At 45.0% G+C, this 22,194-nt stretch overlaps 1 protein-coding gene across 2 annotated transcripts in view; it reads left to right on the top strand.

The window, feature by feature from the left end:
• Nucleotides 1-19,392, top strand: part of asb18 (ankyrin repeat and SOCS box containing 18) — a 30,482-nt gene extending 11,090 nt beyond the window's left edge. Inside the window, exons 2-5 of one of the 2 annotated variants that reach the window (XM_069930492.1) lie at nt 3,766-4,033; nt 8,782-9,286; nt 15,790-15,903; nt 18,709-19,392. In XM_069930492.1, coding sequence (XP_069786593.1) covers nt 3,766-4,033; nt 8,782-9,286; nt 15,790-15,903; nt 18,709-18,894 — 1,073 coding nt within the window. In that variant the 3' untranslated portion in view covers nt 18,895-19,392. The other variant, XM_069930493.1, reaches the window with a different exon arrangement.
• Nucleotides 19,393-22,194: the final 2,802 nt, after the last annotated feature.

Below are 22,194 nucleotides of genomic sequence, written 5' to 3'. Positions count from 1 at the left end.
AAAGGTGCTTAAGTGAGGTGGTTCTCATTAAAGCTTATTCCCATGTGTACCAAGGCACAGTGCAAAAGTTTGTTTTCTGAGCTATCCAGTGAGTCAATCCATACATAGATGACATGCAGTACAGAGTTACAGTGAGGGGTAAGTTAGAACAGAGACTGGTTCAGGAGTGTGATCATGACGGGAAAGAAATTATCCATGAACCTGGTGGTGCACAATCTCGCCATCGTGAATCTTCTTCCTGACAGTAGGAGGGTGAAGTGAGAGTGGCCAGAGTTAGATAAGTCTTTGAATACATTGGCTGAATTTCCAGTTGTCAACTGAGGGAGGGGGGGTGGGTATGTCAAGGTCTAAGATGCATTTACCTGTCAGGAGAGGAAAAACCAATCCATTGCCTCTATCTCTGTGACTTGCTGAGATACCCAATAATATGTTTCCACAGCCCAATGTAAAAATACATCTTTCGGCCACAACTCCCACTTTACAGCGAGAAGCCTTTTGTAGTGTTAAATTACACCATAATTAATTTACAGAAAATTGGCGGGAGCCCTGGGGCTCCACATCATAATAATTAACGTGTTCTTGATAATGAGCAGGAGGATTATTTGAGACAGACATTTACACTAATCCTGGTGTGTTCACTATCCTGTTTTAATGAGTGAAGCAACAGATCCTTCATTCACAAACCTTGCTGGGGTTAGAATCTGCAGACTGTGGACCACTGGTGGCCCCTGGGTTTGTCATAGATGGTCTATGAGAAGTAAAGGAATATATAAGGTTGTCTACAGGTGCCACAGAAAACAAGTTTTAACATCCAGCAGCTGTTGGGTAACTATTTCACTCACAATGGACATGTGCGGATGAGAAAGGTTCAAGTTCAAGTTTATTATCATCTGGCTGTATTTGTACAACCAGATGTAACAGTGTTTCTGCTGACCACGGTGCACAAATGTACACGCACTGTACGCAGCACATAATAACCACAGATATGTCAAATAAATATTGTTTGTTTATTCAGAGGAATTATGTGTATCCACCGTGGTCTGGAGAAATGCTGTTTAGTTTTGATGGATATATACAATCAGATGATAATAAATGAACTCGATGTTGACCAAAGACTGGGAAATGGGACTTTGCTCAGGTGGTCACCTTGGTCACCATGGGTGAGTTGGGCTGAAGGGCCTGCTTTTTATGCTGTATACCTCAATGACTCTGCCACTACCCCCCACCCTCTTCCCATCACCAACACAAGAGAAAAGGATTAAGGCTGGAGAGGGCAAAATAGAGACAATTGATGACTTTGAAACCAGGATTGGGAGATCTGTATCTACATTGGCTATCAGCTTTGTGGGACTCGGTGGAGTTTAGATACAAGCCGGAGGGGTGGGAGAGGGGTTGTGTTCTCACAACTCCTGTGGAAATTTAGATACAAGCTAGAGGGTGGGAGAAGGGTTGTGTTCTCACGTTGGGTGTGGAGGTTTAGATACAAGCCAGAGGGGTGGGAGAAGGGTTGTGTTCTCACGTTGGGTGTAGAGGTTTAGATACAAGCTAGAGGGTGGGAGAAGGGTTGTGTTCTCACGTTGGGTGTGGAGGTTTAGATACAAGCCAGAGGGGTGGGAAAAGGGTTGTGTTCTCACGTTGGGTGTGGAGGTTTAGATACAAGCCAGAGGGGTGGGAAAAGGGTTGTGTTCTCACGTTGGGTGTGGAGGTTTAGATACAAGCCAGAGGGGTGGGAGAAGGGTTGTGTTCTCATGTTGGGTGTAGAGGTTTAGATACAAGCTGGAGGGGTGGGAAAAAGGTTGTGTTCTCACGTTGGGTGTGGAGGTTTAGATACAAGCCAGAGGGGTGGGAGAAGGGTTGTGTTCTCACGTTGGGTGTAGAGGTTTAGATACAACCAATCTTAGGAGAGTTTTCTCACTGGAGGACATGGTACAGGGACACACAGCACTGAAAGAAGCCCTTTGGCCCACTTTCTCCATGCCAACTATCTCAGCTACTCCTGCAGGCAACAAGCAAAAAGGTGACAAAGTCAAATGGAGAAAGGAGCTTCACGGTTCAGAGAATGCCCAGACTTCCTCCATCACCACCATTTGTGGCCACAAACAGTCCTTTCAAGTGAAGCAGCACTTCCTCTGTGAATCAGCAGGGTGTCGTCTACTGCATCCAGTGCTCCCGTTGTGGCCTCTATGTTGGCGAGCTTGGATGCAGACTGGGAGACCATTTCATTGAGCACCTTCACTCTGTCCACTGCAACAGTAAGGATCTCCCAGTGGCCAACCATTTTAATTCCACACCTTATTCCCACACCAACACATCTGTCCATGGCCTCACGCACTGCAAAATGGATGCTACCCACAAATTGGTGGAACGACAGTTAATATTCGGTCTGGGAACTCTCTAACCAGACAGTATTAGCATTGACTTCTCTAATTTCCATTAAACCCCTCCTTTCCGTATCCCTGTCTTCCTGCTTCCTTCTCCATTCACAGAGCTACCCTCCCCCATCACCTCAGCTATTTTCTCTTCTCCCGTCCCACAAGTATCCACCTGTGATCTTTTACCTGTTAGCCTGTACTCCTCCCCCTGTCCCTTCCTCCCTCCTTCCCCTCTTCCCTCCAACTTATTACCAGGCTGACTTTTGATCAGACCTCGACAGAGGGGTCAGGCCAGAACATTAGTCAGCCTTTACTTGCTATGGATGCTGCGAGACCTGCTGAGTTTCTCCAGCACGTTTGTGTATTGCAGAGGTCGGTCATGATGTTCCAAATGAATTAAACTGCCAGTAAATGGAGCTGCTGGAGGCAATCAGCAGGTCAGATGGGTAAATGGGCAGCCATCGTTTCGGATAGGGATTCTTCATCAAGGCCAAGATGAGGATAAAAAGGTGCAATCAATGTCTAAAAAAGGGAAGAAGCGAGTGGGGGGGTGGTTCTGAGATGATGGGGTACTGGACAGAAGGTGTGGTAGCCGGAGACAGATCGAGAGAGAGAGAGAGAGAGAGAGAGATGCTGGCAAGGGAGAGACCAGAAGAAAAAGTTTGGGAAGAGGGAGAAAAACGAACAGGAATCAGTAGAGAAGAGGTGGGAACAGTTGAACCAGATTGGGATGGGGTGAGCTCAAATTGGAAAAAATTAATGTTCATGCTGCTAGACTTCAGGGAGAATGTGATGCATCGGTCATTAAATGGGAAGTCTGCAAATCCAAAGACACAAACGTGCTGGAGAAATTCAGTAGGACGCGCAGTATCCATGGGATCTAAAGGGTAACAAATGTTTCACCCTGTGGCCTTGATGAAGGGCCCAGGCCAGGAACATTGCTCATCTTTACTTCCCATGGATGCTGCATGACCTATGTAGTTTCTCTGGCACACCTGTGTATTGCACATGGTACGTTGGTCCCCTAATTTATGCTCGGCCCCACCCTGAGACAGAGGACAGACATGTCACTGGAGTTAAAATGGATGGCTTTAGTTTCGACCCAAGGCAGGTGTTCATGTGTATTGATACAAGACCAACATTTCTTGCCTGATGTCGATTGCTTTGGAGAATGTGTATGTGATGGGCATTACCTTCAGGAGTCCTTCTGGTGAAGGTCACTACTCTTTAGGGAAAGTACTCCAGGCTATAGACTGCGAAGGAACATTGATAAGGTTGCATCTCAGGATAGTGGGTGACCTGGATGAAGACCGCCAACCAGAATGCTGAACTGACCCTGGTCTCAGGGTCACTGATACTGATACTGAAACTCCTCTTCCCTCTTTGCATGCAGGACTCTGGTCTCTGGAGTACAAACGAGAGCTGACTAGCCCCTTGTGCATCACAGCCAGCCACGGCTATACCGAATGCCTGCGCTACCTACTCCAGCACGGAGCCAAACCTAACTTGATCCTGGGAAGCAGGAGCCCGCTACACATGGCCTGTGTCAACGGCCACGCTGACTGCACGGAGCTGCTGCTTGAGCAGGGGGCAAACCCCAGGCTGCAGACAGAGGAGGGAATGGCTCCCCTGCACCTCTGCAACACTGCCCAGTCCTTCCGGTGAGTGACAGTAGATGGCACTGAGGAGTCAGGTGCATTGCAAAATGCAGGGATCACAACACTTTCAGGGACAAAGCACGTGTTTCCAAACTCAAGGTGCCGTTTCATCTGGAGATCTACCTCAAAAGATCTTTCCATTATAAAATAGGAAAGGCTAATGAGGGCACCCCAAAGTCCCACACCAGAAATCAGACAGTACATATATACACTGTAGAAACATTAAAAAATAGGTACAGGACTAAGTGCAAATCACAAACATGTTGGAGAAACTCAGCAGGTCACACAGCATCTATATCAAGTAAAAGGTAACCAAGATTTTGGGCCTTAGCCCTTCATCAAGGAAAGCAGATACCAGCCACCCCTTTGAGTCCGTCACACCATTCAATGTTCATCACGGCCGATTTTCTGTCTCTATCCTTTGCTCCCACTATTCCCCCCCCCGCCCCACCACCCCAATTACCATTGATGCCTTTCGAATATAGAAATGCATCTAACTCCTTCATAAATATCATCTTAAGACTCACAGAGCAGTGCAGAAACAGACCCCTCGGCTCAACTCCTCCATGCCTTCCAAGTCATTCATCTAAGCTAGGCCCATTTGCCTGCATTTGGCCCGTGATAATCAGAAATCTTTTCTGTCCGTACAACATTCATTTTACACCCCTATTTGTACCCTTCTCCACACTTCCTCCTGCAGGCCCTTTCATGTCCCTCACCCCTCATCCAAACCCCTCATTTTAGACTCCCCTTAGGAACTCGGATGGTGACTATTCCCCTTTTCCATGCCCCTCATGATTTCATAAACCTCTGTAGGGTCGCACCGCAGCCTCTTGTGCTCCAGGGGAAAGAATTCCCAGCATATCCAGTCTTTCCTTACAACTCAAAGGACTCCATGGCACCCTGAGGTGGAATTTTCCTCAGAGTGGAGACATAATTCCTCATCGCAGATCCAAATCTCTCATCCTGTAACCGGAGATTGTGAAACTTGATTCCAGACACCACAATCAGTGGAAACATCCTCCTTCCATCCAGCCAGAGATTTTGAAATTTCAACCAGATCCTCCCTCTGTTCTTCCCAGTGAATGAAGGTCTAATTGACTCTGTAATAATCCTGCTATCTCAGGAACCTGCCTGCTTGAGCAACAGTTGCAGTCCATCGATGCTCGTTCGGCAGGTGTGGTGGGGAGAATAGTGTTAGTGGAAATCAATGGTCTTTATTTACACACGCAGGAAGTCACAACCGGGAGCACCCTCACACACCCAGGCAAAGCAAGTGTACATAAAACAAACATTGAACACTGGTTAATCACTGATAATCGCATCTCCTGATTGTGAAGTGAGGGTTAAACAGATGATACCCACCACCTCTGTCTCTCACTTGCAGGCATGGCACACTGAGTAACTAAAAGGTACAAATCTACAACGGGTGAGGCACTACACTCTCTCCCCACTGCATGCCACAAATAGCCCCCACCCTGTACCAGCCCACAGCTGGTTCTCTAGCATCACCCACAGCTCACAATCTGGTTCAGACCCTTAACAGTCAGTCTTGCGGCATCGCCCGTGGCCTGAAAACGTGGAGTGGAGCTCAGCGATGTCTCAAGGGAACAAAGAAGGTGATCTGCTCCACATGGTAGACTTCATGCTGCAGCCAGCAAAAGGGGCCGGGCCAGGCACACCTACATGACCTGTGAGGACCAATGGCATCTGGATGAGTCAGTCCAAGTGTGCCTACATGACCTAGGAGAACGAACTGCATGGCAGCCTCACCTGTGGGTGGATCTAATCTTGACTGACATGAGGGAATGACCTTCAACCTGCCTCCTGCCTGGCTGGTCAGATGACCCTCCAGGAGCAAGCACATAGAAATTCCTTCTCTCGGACCAGTTTCCAGTCTGACATGTTGAATAACATGTCTGGATAACAGCAGGTAAAGAGAACAATACTCCGAGGTGATCTCATTTCATTTGTTTAATTGTAGCAGGATGTCCTCACTCTTCTACTCAGTTCCTCTTGCCATGGCTGATGAGACGGGGCATCTGGGTCTGCTCCAACAGCAGCGTTGTCACTGGTGTGGACTGGGGTTGGCAGACACACAGTTCTCCTCCACGGGGTCCTACTGCCTGCTCGTTATGCAGACATCCCTCATACAGGTTTTAAATGGCCTGCAGAAACGGGCCAATGGAGGTCCGTGCCCAAGATGCCAATGCCCATGCTCATGCTCATCAGCCCAGACCACTGAGGTTGTGGGCTCCAGTTTGGAGCCAGGTTCACTGCAGGAACACTGCAGGCTTTTGGGCTGCAGAGGTTGCGGGAGCACAGGGCAAATCCACGGTGACTCTGAAGGGATTCTCTCTTGCTTCTCTTTTTCCTATTGGTGGAGGCACTGGGCAATGCTAGCGGTATTTAATCGGCCTTCACTTCCTGCTCCATACCAGTCTTCATTGATTGAAGTACAAGAACACACAACATCTGTAAATCGACGCCTTCTCAATTTAACCCCACTTAAAAAACACTCAGCCCTCCTGTTTTTCCAATTAAATTCAATATTACAATATGCACTATTCAACCATGCTCACATTTCAACCATGACTTTGCTCAATCATTTAATCCATCCAAGTATCCATCTATGATCTCTTACCTGTGCTCCTCCCTTTCCTTCCTTCATGCTCTCCTCCTCCACCCCTTCCGTCACCTCTTTATCAATGTGCTTGTCTCTTTCAGCTTAAGCCTGACAAAGGGCTCAGCCCTGAAACATAGGCCACCCTTTCCTTCTTATGGATGCTGCAGGATCATGCTGATTTTCTCCAGTACGTTTGTGTATTGCACTCGACCGCAGCATCTGTAGACTCTCCTGTTTAACCCCATCTTCGCTGCTGTTTCGACATGTGATGTTGCCACAAAACATTTTGTGACATGTTCATGACAATTCTGATTCCATGGAGCCATAGAACTATAGAACAATACAACACAGCAAACAGGCCATTCAGATTTTACAATTTCAGATTTGTTGTCCGAGTTCATACAACTCTGAGATTCCTTTTTCCACTCTTTGGTAGTGCAAAAAAAAACTGTACACAGCAAAATCATGTAAACAAACTGACTGTGCAATACAGAGAGAACAAAAAGAAAATCAATAAAGTGCACAAGAGTCCTTAAATGAGTCCCTGATTGAGTTTGTCATTGAGGAGTCTGATGATGGAGGGGTAGCAGCTATTTCTGAACCTGGTGGCCTGTGCCCTTCTACCCTCTGCCAAATTATTATTCTGCCTAGTCCCACTGACCTGCACCCAGTCCATATCCCTCCACACTCCTCCCATCCATGTACCTGTCCAAATTTTTCTTAAATGTTAAAATTAAGCTCATATTCAACACTTCAGCTGGTAACTTGTTCCCCAATGTTCCCCCTAAACTTCTCCCATTACCTGAATATTCATCTGTTGTGCCAGTTCACAAACACTTGGAGGACGGATGTCTTCACTAGGAAAGCTACCCTGCAGATTGGTGACACAGCAATGGCCTGTCATTGTCAATCATAACTCACGGACACATGGCGGTCTCCTCCCACCATCCTCATGGCCATCTTCCCCACTGAAAAGATAGACCCACCAAGCAGCACAGGTGAAACAGGTGAAATTCTGACCATGCCTTCAGACCCCTCCTAACTAGCTTTCCTCCCTTAGATGATGAATCAGTGCTCCTCTACATTGGACAAAACAGCAAAGGGGGATTGACAGTCGCCAGGGACTCTGGGTGGGGACTCAGTCACACCACCACTAACCCAGCTGGGTAGGTCCTGAAAGATGTAACTAGACTAGGTCTGCGTCAGACACTGAGAATCTGCTGGTCCTCTCCTCACCAGTCTACCTGTGCAAGAACCACCTGACCCGAATAACAGCGATAGAAGTGACCTACATAGTTGCATGAAATGGTGGCACCAGTAAGTAGACAGTGGTTGGTGTGAAGAACGCCCTTGGCATGCTTGCCTTCATTGGATGAGGTATTGAGTACAAGAGCATGTTACAGCTCGGCAGCCAACCTGACCAAGTGCTGCACCTGACCCATATTTATCCCTCCTGATTTATCCAATGAGGATAAGCCAGCCTTAATGGGCTAGAAGCGAACTCAGTGTTAAATTTTAAAATGCAAGAAAGGCTCCTTCAAGGGTGCATGGAGACTGCACTCATTCATTTTCACTTGGCATTAAATGCCACAGACACAGCCCAGGGTGCAAGCAGAATACTGCAAAATCCATCAGAGTGCAAACCTATGGGAGCTAGCAGCTAATAGTAATTCTTGGGATGTACCCAACATTCAAAGTTCAAATTATTTTTGTTCGCATAAGTACAATGCACAAATGCACTGAAATTCTTGCTTGTTGTAGCTACATTGGTCATAAAGTACACTAGCAAGCTCTATTACAAATTCAATGACCGCACGAGAGAAAAGCAAGATAACAAATATTTTTTTATTGGATACATGTTGAGTTGCAATTAGCGCAAAAAAAATTGACGTTTTCGTAGTCCTGACATGTATGTGGTGACTTTAATAAAATGGGAGAGGGTGCTTTACAGAGAAATAAATGCACAAGATTTGACTCTGAGTCACCAAAGGAGGGAGGAGAAAAAGTGGTTGCCAGATTACCTTTTAAGGTGTCTCTGGAGTCAGAGATTTGCCGAGGACACTCCCAGGATTAATAATAACTAAATAGGAGAGTAATGCTTTGCTGGTCTCCTTCCCTTGTTTAGGTGTGCTAAGTTACTCCTGAGGTATCGTGCTGATGTCAACCAGTTGTCCGAAGAGGATCAGGAGACCCCTTTGCATGTGGCAGCCAAACATGGTCTGTATAGTCATGCCCACCTCTATCTCAGGTACGGGGCCACTGTGGACGCCATGAATGCCCACTGGGTGTCTCCACTGAGCAGTGCTTGCTCCAGTGCGGTGAGGCTGGAGCAACAGAAGGACTATCTACAAGTGTGCAAGATCCTGATTGCGTACGGCGCCAGCATCAACACCATGGACAGCGAGAAGAGGAGCCCACTTCACAAGGGCGCCAGAAATGCCAGCCTTCAGCTAGTCCATCTGCTGCTGAAACATGGGGCAGATGTCAACACCATTGACTACAACGGCTCCTCTCCCTTAGCCAGTGCAATACAGATGGCCCCTTTTAAAGAAGAGCTTGAGCCCCACTGCACGGTACAAACCTTGCTCAATCACGGATCCCATAGAGTGTGGCCAGCAGCCTTCTTGAAGGTAACATTAGTGACCATTGCTGCACCACAAGCAGATGAAATGACATCAGATGCAGGCGGTTCATCCCGAGAATTAAACCACTAATCCCACGTTAATTCCATTCTCCCTGCATAGAGGGGAACATTGCAAGCTTCACACAGATAGTGCCCGAGGGGAGGATCGAGCCCCCACGGTCAGGAGAGTCAGGGACTCTGGCGGTATGGGGCAGCGACTCTCCCGCTATCCCAGTGTGCCACCCCGTCGATGAGTGAAGAAGGTTTTCCCCATTGAACATCTCTCCCATTAAGCGGGAACTTCACAATAGCAACATACATTTAAACAGCCATGTTGATGTAATAAAACATCTCTAAATGATCACTGGGATCAGCTGATATGATGATATCCGTAAAAATGAAATATCTAGATGGATATTTTGCAGGCATGTCCAAGGAAGAAGGAAGGATGAAGGAACCATCGAGTCATACAGCGTGCTATGGGTAAGGGAGAGTCAGATTTCCAAGTAATTACAATTAGCCACTGCTAAAGCTACTTTGACAAAAGAAATTTGGAATTTAATTAACTTATTATTCATTTCAATAAAATTGCCCAAAAGATAAAGCTCTGGGTTGTCTGCGAAGGCCACCCCTGTTACCCTTGTTACCATTTCAGCAAAATCCTGCCAAAAAGGCCTCACCTTCACACAAGACCACATAGCAAGTAAAAATGTTCCCGTTTCAATCCCACATCTAAAACACATCTCCGATATTTCAGATTTTGATCCATGTAGCTTCTGTGGGGTAAGATATAATTGGTGTAGGAAGTTAGACTGAACCATTCCATATCTTGCATTTATAATTGATGTCATACACCAATCACACCAACAATTTTCTGGTATTACAACACTTAAATCCGACTCCCATCTCTCTCTCAACCTCTGTAAACCTGGTTTTGCACTTACACTCTGGAGACCATAGTACATTTTTGTAATGAATTTGGGTGTATTCCCCAGCCAGATTGTTCGTTCCATTTCACTAATTTCACGTGGGACTAACGTTGGGCCCCATCTTTCTCTCAAGAATGATCTTAACAGAAGAAAACAGAAGTCCTATTAGCTACTTCATATTTCTGTTTTAGTTGATCAAAGGTCGCAAGAATCCCCTCTGCAGAGCAGTCTTCAACTTATCTCACTCCTTTGTTTTACCAGGTGTTTAATATTCTGTTATCTATATTCATAGGCAACAACACATTCTTACGTAATGGTGCTCTTAATGATATCCCTGCTTTTTACCCAATGCACTCATTGATTTCTTGTCATTCTGTAATCACATGTATTAATATAGGATTATCTATCTTTTTTGTTATAGCCTTAACATTCCACTTATAGAAAAAAAATCCTTCACTGTCCCCTCTTTCATTGGGTGTAATCCCATTTGAATCCAAATTTGAATCAAATAAAGGTGAAAGAAATCTGGCTTTTGCTGACAAATAATACTTTCTAAAATCCAGTAGACAAGGTTTATAATCTCACGTTAATTTTTCCAACAAAATTCTCAGCTCCTTATTAATCCATAAAATTGTCAAATACAATTATGTAATAAGTTAAAGAAATTTTTTGGCAAAAAAATAGCCAGAAATTGAAGCGATTATAATCTTGGCATCACTTTCATTTTGACTCAGTTAACCCTTCCAAAGAAATCAGAATTCTTTCCATTTCTGCAAATCCTTCTCTATCTTCCCTATCAAGGGTATCATTTAATTTGTGCAAATTCTGTAGGTTATTGTCAAGCATAATTCCTAAGTATTTAATTCCATCTACTTTCCTCTTGAATCAACTTCCTTTTTGATATCTTTTGTAATCAAAGTTCATCAATGGCATTGTCTCATTTTTATCCCTCTGCCCTCATCAACCTTCTTGGTCACATCTTCAAAAAATTCTGTCAAATATATGAAGTATGCTTCCAAGTTACAAAACAGCACTGACTAACCCTGATCAGCTCTGGTCCATCCAAGTGCATGCATACCTTCTCCCTCAGTATGCTCTCTACTAACTCAATGACCACAGATGTTAGACTCACGTGCCTGTTGTTCCCAGGCTTTTCCCTACAGCCTTTCTTGAATAAAGACACAAACATTCGCCACCCTCCACTCATCTGACACCTCACCTGTACTTAATGACAGCTCATAAATCTCAGTTAGGACACCAGCAATTTCCTCTCTAAGTTCTCACAGTGTCCTCAGATCTTTCTGATCAGGCTCAGGAGATTTGTCTACATTCAAACACATCAGATGTTCAGCATCTCACCATCATATTTAACTGATCTCATGACATTACCAATGATTGCTCCAAGTTCCCAGTCTTCATGGACGTTCAGGAACAGAATCATTCAGTGCAGAAAAATTTATCTGGGCTGTACCAGAGGCCAGAACTGGAAGGGTACAAAATATGGGAAGGCTGTGGAGGTGGAAGAGATTGACGGTGATAAAATTGGGAAGTAAATCTTAAAACTGAGGGTCAACAAACTGGGAACTGATGTGGGTGTGATTAGGGTAGTGCACAGATCCAGACAATAGTGTACTTACTTCAATTATTTTTCTTTGTAAATTTATCTAAAAGATTATTTGGTCCATCACTTTAGTTTTTCCTTGCCACATAAGAACCTGGTGCACTGGCCCAGTAATCTGAAGTGTCTTCTTCTTTGGCTTGGCTTCGCGGACGAAGATTTATGGAGGGGGTAAAAAAGTCCACGTCAGCTGCAGGCTCGTTTGTGGCTGACCAGTCCGATGCGGGACAGGCAGACACGATTGCAGCGGTTGCAAGGGAAAATTGGTTGGTTGGGGTTGGGTGTTGGGTTTTTCCTCCTTTGCCTTTTGTCAGTGAGGTGGGCTCTGCGGTCTTCTTCAAAGGAGGCTGCTGCCCGCCAAACTGTGAGGCGCCAAGATGCACGGTTTGAGGCGTTATCAGCCCACTGGCGGTGGTCAATGTGGCAGGCACCAAGAGATTTCTTTAGGCAGTCCTTGTACCTTTTCTTTGGTGCACCTCTGTCACGGTGGCCAGTGGAGAGCTCGCCATATAATACGATCTTGGGAAGGCAATTTGTAATGTTTCCACAGGTCCCTGTGGGGTTTGGGCTTTACATTTTTTACAGTCACTTCCTGCTTATTTATAAGGGAAGTCCACACCCAGTCTTCAGGCTTGAGGATTCAACAGTCACAGGAGACGTGAACCAAACAAAAGCAGAGGCGAGACTAGAACCTTGAAGCAGCTTCATAGCATGGCTCATCTTCAGGAGCAATAAACCTGACATCCTAAGCATTGGACACAAAGACTTAACAACACTCCCAACCATCCTCCCATTCCTTGTCCTACTACTGACACCCAACCCTACCAGTGACACATTCTCAAATGATCCATTAATGAAGCTGTGAATACACATGAAAACAAACATAGCCATTTGAAACTGACAGGGAATATACATAGAGGGCAAATGAAAAACTTGCATTTTGTGCAGTTCTGGTCACCTAACCAAAGGAAAAATATTAATGAGAATGAAAGAGAACAGAGAAGATTTGCAAGGACGTTGCGGGACTTGAGAAGCTGAGATACAGGGAAAGGTTAAACAGGTTAGGACTTATAAGTGTTGGAGAATGAGGGGAAATTTGATGGAGGTGTTCAAAAATTTGAGGGGTGTAGCAGAGTAAGTGAAAGCAGGCTTTTTCCACTGACATTGGGTAATACAGCAACACGAGGACATGGGTTAAGAGTGGAAGGTAAAAATTTTAAAGAGAACTGCAGAGGGAAATTCTTCTCACAGAGTGTGGAACTGTGGGATGAGCTGCCAGCTGAAGTGGTGACTGCAGGCTCAATTTCAACATTTAAGAAAAATTTGGATATGTGCATGGATGGGAGGGGTATGGGACCAGGTCAATGCGACTAGGCAGAATAAGAATTTGGCACAGACTAGATGGGCTGAAGGACCTGTTTCAGTGCTGTAGTGTTCCATGGTTCTATGGTATTAAATAAAATGAGATAATGATGGAAACATTCAGAATCCTTGATATCAATGGTGCATGGAACTCATGGAACATAGAACAGTGCCTTACAGAAACAATCCCTTTGGCCCACAATGTCTGTGCCCAACACAATACCCAAATGAAACAAAACCTCTGCCGCTAACACAGGATACATATCTCTCCATACCTTGCATATTCATGTATCAATCTAGAACCCTTTAAATGGTAATATTGTGTCTGCTTCCACCATTACCCTTTGCTGCTGTTTCCAGGTACTCATCACTTTGCAAAACCTTGCCCCGCACATTTCTTTTAAACATTCCTTCACTCATCTTCAATGCATTCCCTCCCGATCTGCCAATTACATTAGTAGGAAGGGTAAATTGTATAAAAATGAAGGTAATGCCAAGACTACAGTATCTTTCAATCATTGCCTATTGTACTAACTTAAAATTTCTTTAAATTATTACATAATTGTATGACAATTCCTATGGAATAACAAAGTACCAAGGATTGCACTGGTAAAGTTAAAATAGGACTATAAAAGAGGTGGACAAGGAAGATTTCAATCATCTTTCTTTGAAGAAAGCAATCCCTTCTCATGAATTCAATAAAAGAGGAGATGATGAAGGACTTTATTTGTGGTGTGTTAAGTCAATAACAAAAGAAATGGATAATCCTATATTAATACACATGATTAGAATATGCCAAGAAATAAATGAATGTATCAGGGAAAAAAAACAGGTATATCACTGCATTATGTGAAAATGTACTACTGCCTATGAATCTGGGTAATAAAATATTGAATTCGTGGTATGACAAAGAAATAAGAAATGTTGATAATTGTTATTATGGAAGGATCTCATGTCTTTTCAACAATTAAGAAATAAGTATGGAGTAGATAATAGAATATTATTTTGTTTTCTCCACTTAAGGTCATTCTCAAGAGAAAGATGGGAACCAAACTTGGCACCATCTGAAATTAGTGAGATGGAACAAATGACTTGGCCGGGGAACAGACCTAAATTTATATCCAAAATGTACTTTGCTCTCCAAAATGAAAATACAAAACCATTTTTAAGAGATCAAGGGAGAGATGGGAGTCCGATTTAGGAATTGCAATAATGGAAAGATGCTGGTCTGATTGGTATTTGGATAGCATGATGTCAATTATAAATGACAGATATGGATTAGGACAATATAATTTTCTATACTAATTATATCTCACCCCACATAAATCACATAAATCAAAATTGAAAATATCAGAGATGTGTTTTAGATGTGGAACAGAAATAGGAATGTTTGTACATGCTACGTGGTCGTGTGTGAATGTGAGACCTTTCTGGCAGGAGATTACTGAAATATTATCAAGGAAAATAGGTGTGACCTTCACGGATGACCCAGCGCTTTATCTTTTGGCAACATTATTGAAATATGTAATAAACTAACTAAATTCCAAATTTCATTTGTTAGCTCTGGCTAATTAATGTATTGTGATCACTTGGAAATCTGACTTCCCTCTACAGATAGCACGATGGAAGAGAGAGATGAATAGTTGTATACCTATGTGGGGGGGGGGGGGGGGGAAATCACATACAATTTAAAGAACAAATATGATGTGTTTATAAAAAAATATGGCAACCATATTTGGATCATATAGGGACCCAGATATAAATTTTTAAAAAGAGTTACCATATTAAAAATATGTGACCTCCCCAATGAAAACTTTATTTTTTAAACCCAATTGTAAGCCCTGGCAGTGTACAGATTTATACTGAGAAGGGGATGGGGGGAAGGGGTTGTTGTATTTTGCTTTGTAAGAAAAATGTTTAAATAATTTTGATATTTTTTTAAATTCAAAAAAATGCATTCCCTCCAGTAATATTTACCCTGGTGGGGGGGAAACTCCGACTGTCTTCCCTATCATTGCCTCTCATAATGTTATCAACTTTGATCAGGTCTCCCCATGATCTTCCAGCATTCCAGCATCTGTTCATTTTGCTTTTTGCATTATTGCATTTATACAGCACCCTTCACGATGTAGGACTAAGGAGCATGAGACTCGACCTCTCAACATGGATTTTTCAATGAATAAAATTGTGGGCAATCCCAATTGTAACCTCAAATCTGTATTCCTGCCTACCCTGGTTACCTTTCATCCCTTTGCTCAGTGAGGATCTGGCTACCTATCCTTTGAAAATAGTCAAAACATCGCCTTCCAAAACACTTCAACTTCTGCAGATTCTCAAGCTTCTCATTGGAAAGAGAGTCTGATGATCTCTGCCATAAGGGACAAGGTCAGGTACTGCAGAGGTCAAATAGTTGATCAGTCCTCTCCCACCATCTGCAAGAAAATAATTTGTGAATGATCCCCATGGAAACTGTATCCAAGGGGAAGGAGGTGAGACACACTCCCAGTGATCTCACAGACCATCAACAGTATAAAAGGCAAGGTTGAAACTTGGAGAAAAGTGTTAGTTTACATATCACTTGCAGGTTTCTGTCTTTTCCAGGTGTTGAAAAGTTGTGCTGCTTCTCCCAAAACCATCGAAGTCTTGTTTAATTCCTACCAACAAATCAATGTCACAGAGGCATGGATGGAAACTGTACCCGACGATATACTTCAGGTAAACCTTCAGATATTTACTGCACTAAATTCATCCCTGTGATTGATCTGATGGTCTGCAAGATTGTGTCCATGATAATCTTTAGCATAACACAGAATTTACAACATCCATATAAATCAATTCCACACATCATTGCCACACTAATATGTCTGCCCATGGCCTCATCTGATGCCACACCAAGCACACTCACAAATTGGAGAAACTACACCTTATATTCCATCTGACAACTCTCCAACCTGATGACATTAACATGGACCTCCAATTTCCATTTAACCCCAATCCCTAGTCTCTCCCCTATCCCTGTTTCCTTTCCTCCAGTTCCCCACATTCTTCCTTTTCCTCCCTATCAGAGAGCTACCTCTTCTTCTTGTCATCTGTTTTTTTCTCTTCTACACTCCAACCTGTGTCCTCTTACCTGTCCTCCTCCCCTGCCCTTTCCACCCTCCTATCCTCTCCTCCCCTTCCCTGCCTTTTATTCAAGTTCCTGCCTCTTTTTGCTTGACCTGACGAAGAGCCCAGCCCCAATACATTGGTTACCCTTTACTTCCTATGGATGCTGCATGACCTGCTGAGTTTCTCCAGCACATTTGAGTGTTGCACTCAACCCCACCTTTCTTGTTTAAGTCCAAATAGGCCTCTCAGCTTTAGCTTAGACAGCACAAGGTTCCACGTAAGCTTCCCACACCTTGCTTTATATTACCCATACTCCTTTATTTGTCTAATTTTCCCTTACTTCAAGCCACTATTTGTGGAAACCATTTCTCCATCCCATTTGTCATGAGTCACGAAGTTTTTCCTGAATGCAGTGCTGGATTTATTAAGGATCATCCAGTGATTTGAGCCCTTATTATCTAACTACTTTGTAGTGGTGGAAGACCTCCTCAGCAGCCCCCTCTTTAGCTCTTTGTAATGTTAAGGACCTCTCTCAGGTTACATCTCAGTTTTTCTGTAGAAAGTTGGCCAATGTCTTTTTTGCTGAGCATTAATTGTGTCCATAATGATAACTTCCACAAATGTCTCCAATGGTCTCTCACCTGGCCCATAACTGACTTCTCCAGTATAAACTGCTGTTGTAGAACATATCAGCATTGAAATTAGCTGTCCAATGTCTTCTAGTTAGATGTCTTGTCTCCCCATGTAGAGAAGGCAAGCCCAGCTTGCTCCACCCAGCAGTAAAATGTAGTTGTTTATCCATCCCCCTGTCATTCCTTTGTTTATTCATTGTCCAAACAGTGAGCTGAATCACAACTCTTCCCATCAAACGTCTTTTGTTTTACTGTTGCATTAATTCGAGGTTCCCCTTCTCTCCAGCAAGCATCTTTCTTGCATCCTTACAAAGTTTTGACTTGTATTAGTTGGGTGCAGACAGGCAGTGTTACAGATTGCTCTCAAAAATACTGGTTTGGTTTTGGGGTCCTGGCTGAGTGATGTTGGAGCCAGTGTGCTAAAATTGACTATGTTGAATTCACATGGGAACCTTGCCCCGACTTGATTTCAGATCACTGAAGCCTGGAGGTCCACAGATGACAAGCAACTCCCAGTGCCAAGAGACATGCACTGCAATATGTGGTTTTGTCCATATTCAATAAGTGACTGGTACCAAATAATTGCTGAATATTGAACCTGGTGGAACAAGGCTGATCTCCACCAGTCACCTTTCCCCCATTCAGGATGCTGAACTACCCAGAAAGTCACATAGAACAGAAAAACTCCCTTCACCCCACCACTTCCATCCTTTGTACCATTAAGACCCTGGGTTAAGAACATCCGTCTTATGGACAACTCATACTTACAAACGGGCTACACGTAGCTTTAGCGGTTCATAGGCTCGAGGAAGGAGAACGACGTCCGTTATTTTACGTTAGATCCCATTGCCTTTAACACTGTGTTGAGTGTGTAACTTTGTATATGGCTTAAATTTTTCTCTTACTTACCCTTGTAATTATACTAAAACAAATATTTGAATAACTGTCACTAAATAAGAACCATATGTACCTGTTCCTACTTACCTACAAATTCGACTTATAAGTCGTGGTAACCCAGGGACTGCCTGGGCACCAGACCCATTCACCCACATTTGTCCATCGCTTTCTTTGCCTTGATCATTGAAATTCTTGTCCAGATGCTCTGCTTCCACCAGATCATCAGAATCTAACCAGTCTTTATAAAAAAAAATCCCCTGTCATATCCCTTCCAAAATCTCTGTCCCCTCAACTTGTTACTGCGCGCTCTTGCCTTAGACAGCCCCAGCTCTGCACCCTATCTATCCACCTCCTTTCCCCGCCCCACTCATCTTCTTCCAACCTATAGAGAGAAAAAACACAGCCTCACCTCACTGACATCCCGTCCAATCTCCTCTGCTAATGTTCTCACGTCCTTCCCACAGAGTGGCGGCCTGGACCCCACAGTATTCTAGGTGTGGTCTACCCAAGGTGGCAACATGACGTGAAACACGAAAGCCTGCAGACGCTCTGATTGTAGTAAAATCACCAAAATACTGCAGGAACTCAGCAGGTCTCGTAGCCACAATGTGTGTTTGTGGGGGGGGGGTTAAAGATACTGTGTATCACCGACGTTTGGTCGGTAATATATGTATTGGCAACATGACACCCCTGCTCTTCGACTCCACACCATGGCCGATGAAGGCAAGCATCCTCCAGGCCCATATCCCTGCCTTCAGAATCCCTGGACTTGCGATGATCATTGCCTTTTTGGTGTCTCTTTGCTGATTGGATTATAATGTTACAACCTGAATTGTTCCAAGCCCACCACAAGGCACTGTGACTGTCCTCTGCCCCTCCCTAGATGCACCGGCCATTCTACGAGTCCCTCTTTGCCTTGGTCTACGGTCCTCGCTCCTTACAACACCTGTGTCGGTTCGCGGTCCGGAAGCTGTTCGGAAACCAGTGCTCCATCCTCATCCCCAAGCTGTCGATCCCAAAAAGCCTACGTGGATACCTGCTCTTGGACCCGGAGGGACTGGTGTATTAATCTCTCGAAGTAAACACTGCGAAGACCCTTCCGGAGACTGCAGCCCTGAATGGGGTGTTGAATCGGGAAGGGGTTGTACTTGTCTGAACTCTTGAGGACAATCTCTTCGAACGATGAAAGGAATAAACGTGCTGATGGAAAGAACCCCTTGTGGAAGAGCTCAGATTGTTGAAGTTAAGCTTTGGGGAGAATGTACCGGAGGTATTTCCCACACCCTGCAATGTGGTTGAGGTCTCTTGTTGGAGAGGAACATGATGTTAAAGAGCAGCGATGTCAATGTTCTAGGTGGAGTTCCTCGCCGTGCATGCACTGTATGCTATATTGAACACGTGCTTGCGCGTTTGTGAGCCGTCTAATATTGAAGAGTTTGCAAGCATCTTTTTTTTAAATAAAGATGAAGACTCACGCGTCAGAATAAATGTGGAAGGTTATCTGTGATTACAAGGACCATAAAGGGGGGGGGGGGGGGGGGCTCATTTTATCTCCCTGAGCTCGGCTGATCATTGCAAAGTTGCCCTTAATCTGAGGGATCTCTCTCTTTCCAATGGCAATTGTGTTCTCGCGGCTTGTTCAGTGGTCTGGGTGCCGAGTGCCCTGCGCCCTGGAGGGGGCGATAATGCCACAGCATTGACATTCAGAACCTAATGATCACTGGACAAGTGTCCTGAGGGAGAGAACCATTGTGAGTGTATTGAGCCCATCAGCACCCCGTTATCCGCAACGTTAGAAAAAGGCACCTTTGCATGAACTGCAGAGTTTTTCCGGTCTTATCACATTGCAATGACCTGTCCGCATTCCTTGGAACAAAACACAGTCTCACGACACTTGCAACCTATGTTTCTCCCAAACAGCTCTACCTCGTAACAGCTGGGAAATAAGGATGGTTCCTGTTAGATTGGGGATATTGAAAGAATTAGAAGACGGTGGGGGTCTCGCAACCCCAGATTCCCAATACCATTTCACTTCTGTGCTATTCAGACATTAGAGAGAGCACATGAGGATAAAGCCAAGGCAGGGGTGTTCGAATTGTTATATTTCAAGCACGGGTGCCGCAAACCTGGCTGGCACGACAAACGGGAAGATCCCATTCGAGGAACCGCCCGGGCGTCTCCTGATAATTAATTCTACTTTAAGATCTGTGACATGTATTCTGGCGAAACTACCCCCCCCCCCCCCCACCCCATTCCGACCCCTCACTTTCAGGAGTATTCCCTATTGGCTGAGTGCCCCGCTCCAGAAGAAATTCTTCCTATTCGCTTGGCCATCAGTTTTGTCCCTCATGTTTATTCCCCTTTTTTCCGGGTTTCTGGTAAAAATATTATGCATCCTCCCCAAAATAGGTCTAAACAAATAGACCAACAAAAAAGGGGACATGTTAACTGGACAATATGTTTAATTGGTACAGGGATTTACTAATGATACTAATGTATATATTTTTTTTTAGAAATCTATTTTGTCATCACAATCTCGTCTTTCTAATAACATTTAACATACCAAGCAAGAGACAAAACACTTTGTCAATTTAAAATCCATTAGCATTAATATAACATTTTCTTATTATGCGGAATATAGCAAATTACAAATATTTTGAGAGAGAAATTTTGATGAGAAAAAAAGCATATTCTCCTTGAACATTTTATAATGTTATCATAAATCATTAAGACTCCAGTTCTTATATTGATGCGTTTGGGGTAATGATTTACAATTTCAAAAGTGTCTGGTATACTATTTGTCTAATGACTGTGCGATTAAATTCACTTTTTAAATGACCCATGACTCATTTCATGGTAATATATCGAGTCTATGTGTTTCAATCCGTCAAATGTAATTGAATAACACTGCATTTAAAATGTCTCGGCCTGATTGTGCCACAGCTTTTAAAAAGGTAATGCTCAACTTGGGAGTTTGGACTACATTCTGTGAAAACTTGAATTAATTCGCGTGTGATATAAATCGGCCATCTAGTTTGTGGTGGCGTCGGGGTGAAGCAGTTGCAATGGGACAATGGTCTTGGTGGTGGGAGATGGGAGGCAGTTGTGAGACGAAGGGTGGGGCATCTTCATAAACGTGGGCAATAATGCAGGGAAGGTGCGTTAGGTACTGAGGAGTTAGGTTCCTCTGTCACGTGTGGCAGAGTCCTATAACAAAGGTTAGGAGCCCGTCATGTATTTCGTTACTTTCCTTTGGGAAGGTGAACGCCTTCCTCCGAACGCACCTCATGGAGAGCCGTCGAATTCCACGAGCACAGAACTCCTTCTGACATGATCCATTTTGCCCATCAGCATTACAACCTCGAAGACGTTTCCCCTTCTCCCACTCTAGAAAATAGCCGTATGTCATGTCCATACTTGCCCATATGAAAGCCGCGCCCTCATCCCAACTCTTCCCACCTAGGCCCGTTTTGTTGCTGACCTGGACAATCTACTCCATGCTGGTGGGGAGTTGTGTATCCTCAATGCCCGAGGACTGAGGCTCTGAGGTTCCGTCTTCCGTTGACGGAAGGTATTTTTAAAAAGAAACTTGATCGATCTTCAAAAGTACATTTGATTTGGATGAAAATGAACCAGAGATGCCCGCACCTATGGGCGCTTTTTTTTTTGCAGCGCTGGGGCCGGTGAAGTTTCTGTGTGTTCTGCGACAGGCGAGGGCGAGGCCAGTGTGAGGACCATAGGCGAGGGCGAGGCCAATGTGGGGACCATAGGCGAGGGCGAAGCCAGTGTGGGGACCACAGGCGAGGGCGAAGCCAGTGGAGGGAACCACAGGAGAGGGAGAGGCCAGTGTGGGGACCACAGGCGAGGGCGAGGCCAGTGGAGGGAACCACAGGCGAGGGCGAGGCCAGTGTGGGGACCACAGGCGAGGGCGAGGCCAGTGTGGGGACCATAGGCGAGGGCGAAGCCAGTGTGGGGACCACAGGCGAGGGCGAAGCCAGTGGAGGCAACCACAGGCGAGGGCGAAGCCAGTGGAGGCAACCACAGGCGAGGGCGAGGCCAGTGTGGGGACCACAGGCGAGGGCGAGGCCAGTGGAGGGAACCACAGGCGAGGGCGAGGCCAGTGTGGTGACCACAGGCGAGGGCGAGGCCAGTGTGGGGACCACAGGCGAGGGCGAGGCCAGTGTGGGGACCACAGGCGAGGGCGAGGCCAGTGTGGGGACCACAGGCGAGGGCGAGGCCAGTGTGGGGACCACAGGCGAGGGCGAGGCCAGTGTGGGGACCACAGGCGAGGGCGAGGCCAGTGTGGGGACCACAGGCGAGGGCCAGGCCAGTGTGGGGACCACAGGCGAGGGCGAGGCCAGTGTGGGGA

The sequence above is a fragment of the Narcine bancroftii genome, chromosome 4 (assembly GCF_036971445.1).
Source record: "Narcine bancroftii isolate sNarBan1 chromosome 4, sNarBan1.hap1, whole genome shotgun sequence".
NCBI classification, from domain to species: domain Eukaryota; kingdom Metazoa; phylum Chordata; class Chondrichthyes; order Torpediniformes; family Narcinidae; genus Narcine; species Narcine bancroftii.
The sequence above is the reverse complement of the archived record's forward strand: the minus strand, read 5'-3'. Positions and strand labels throughout refer to the sequence as shown.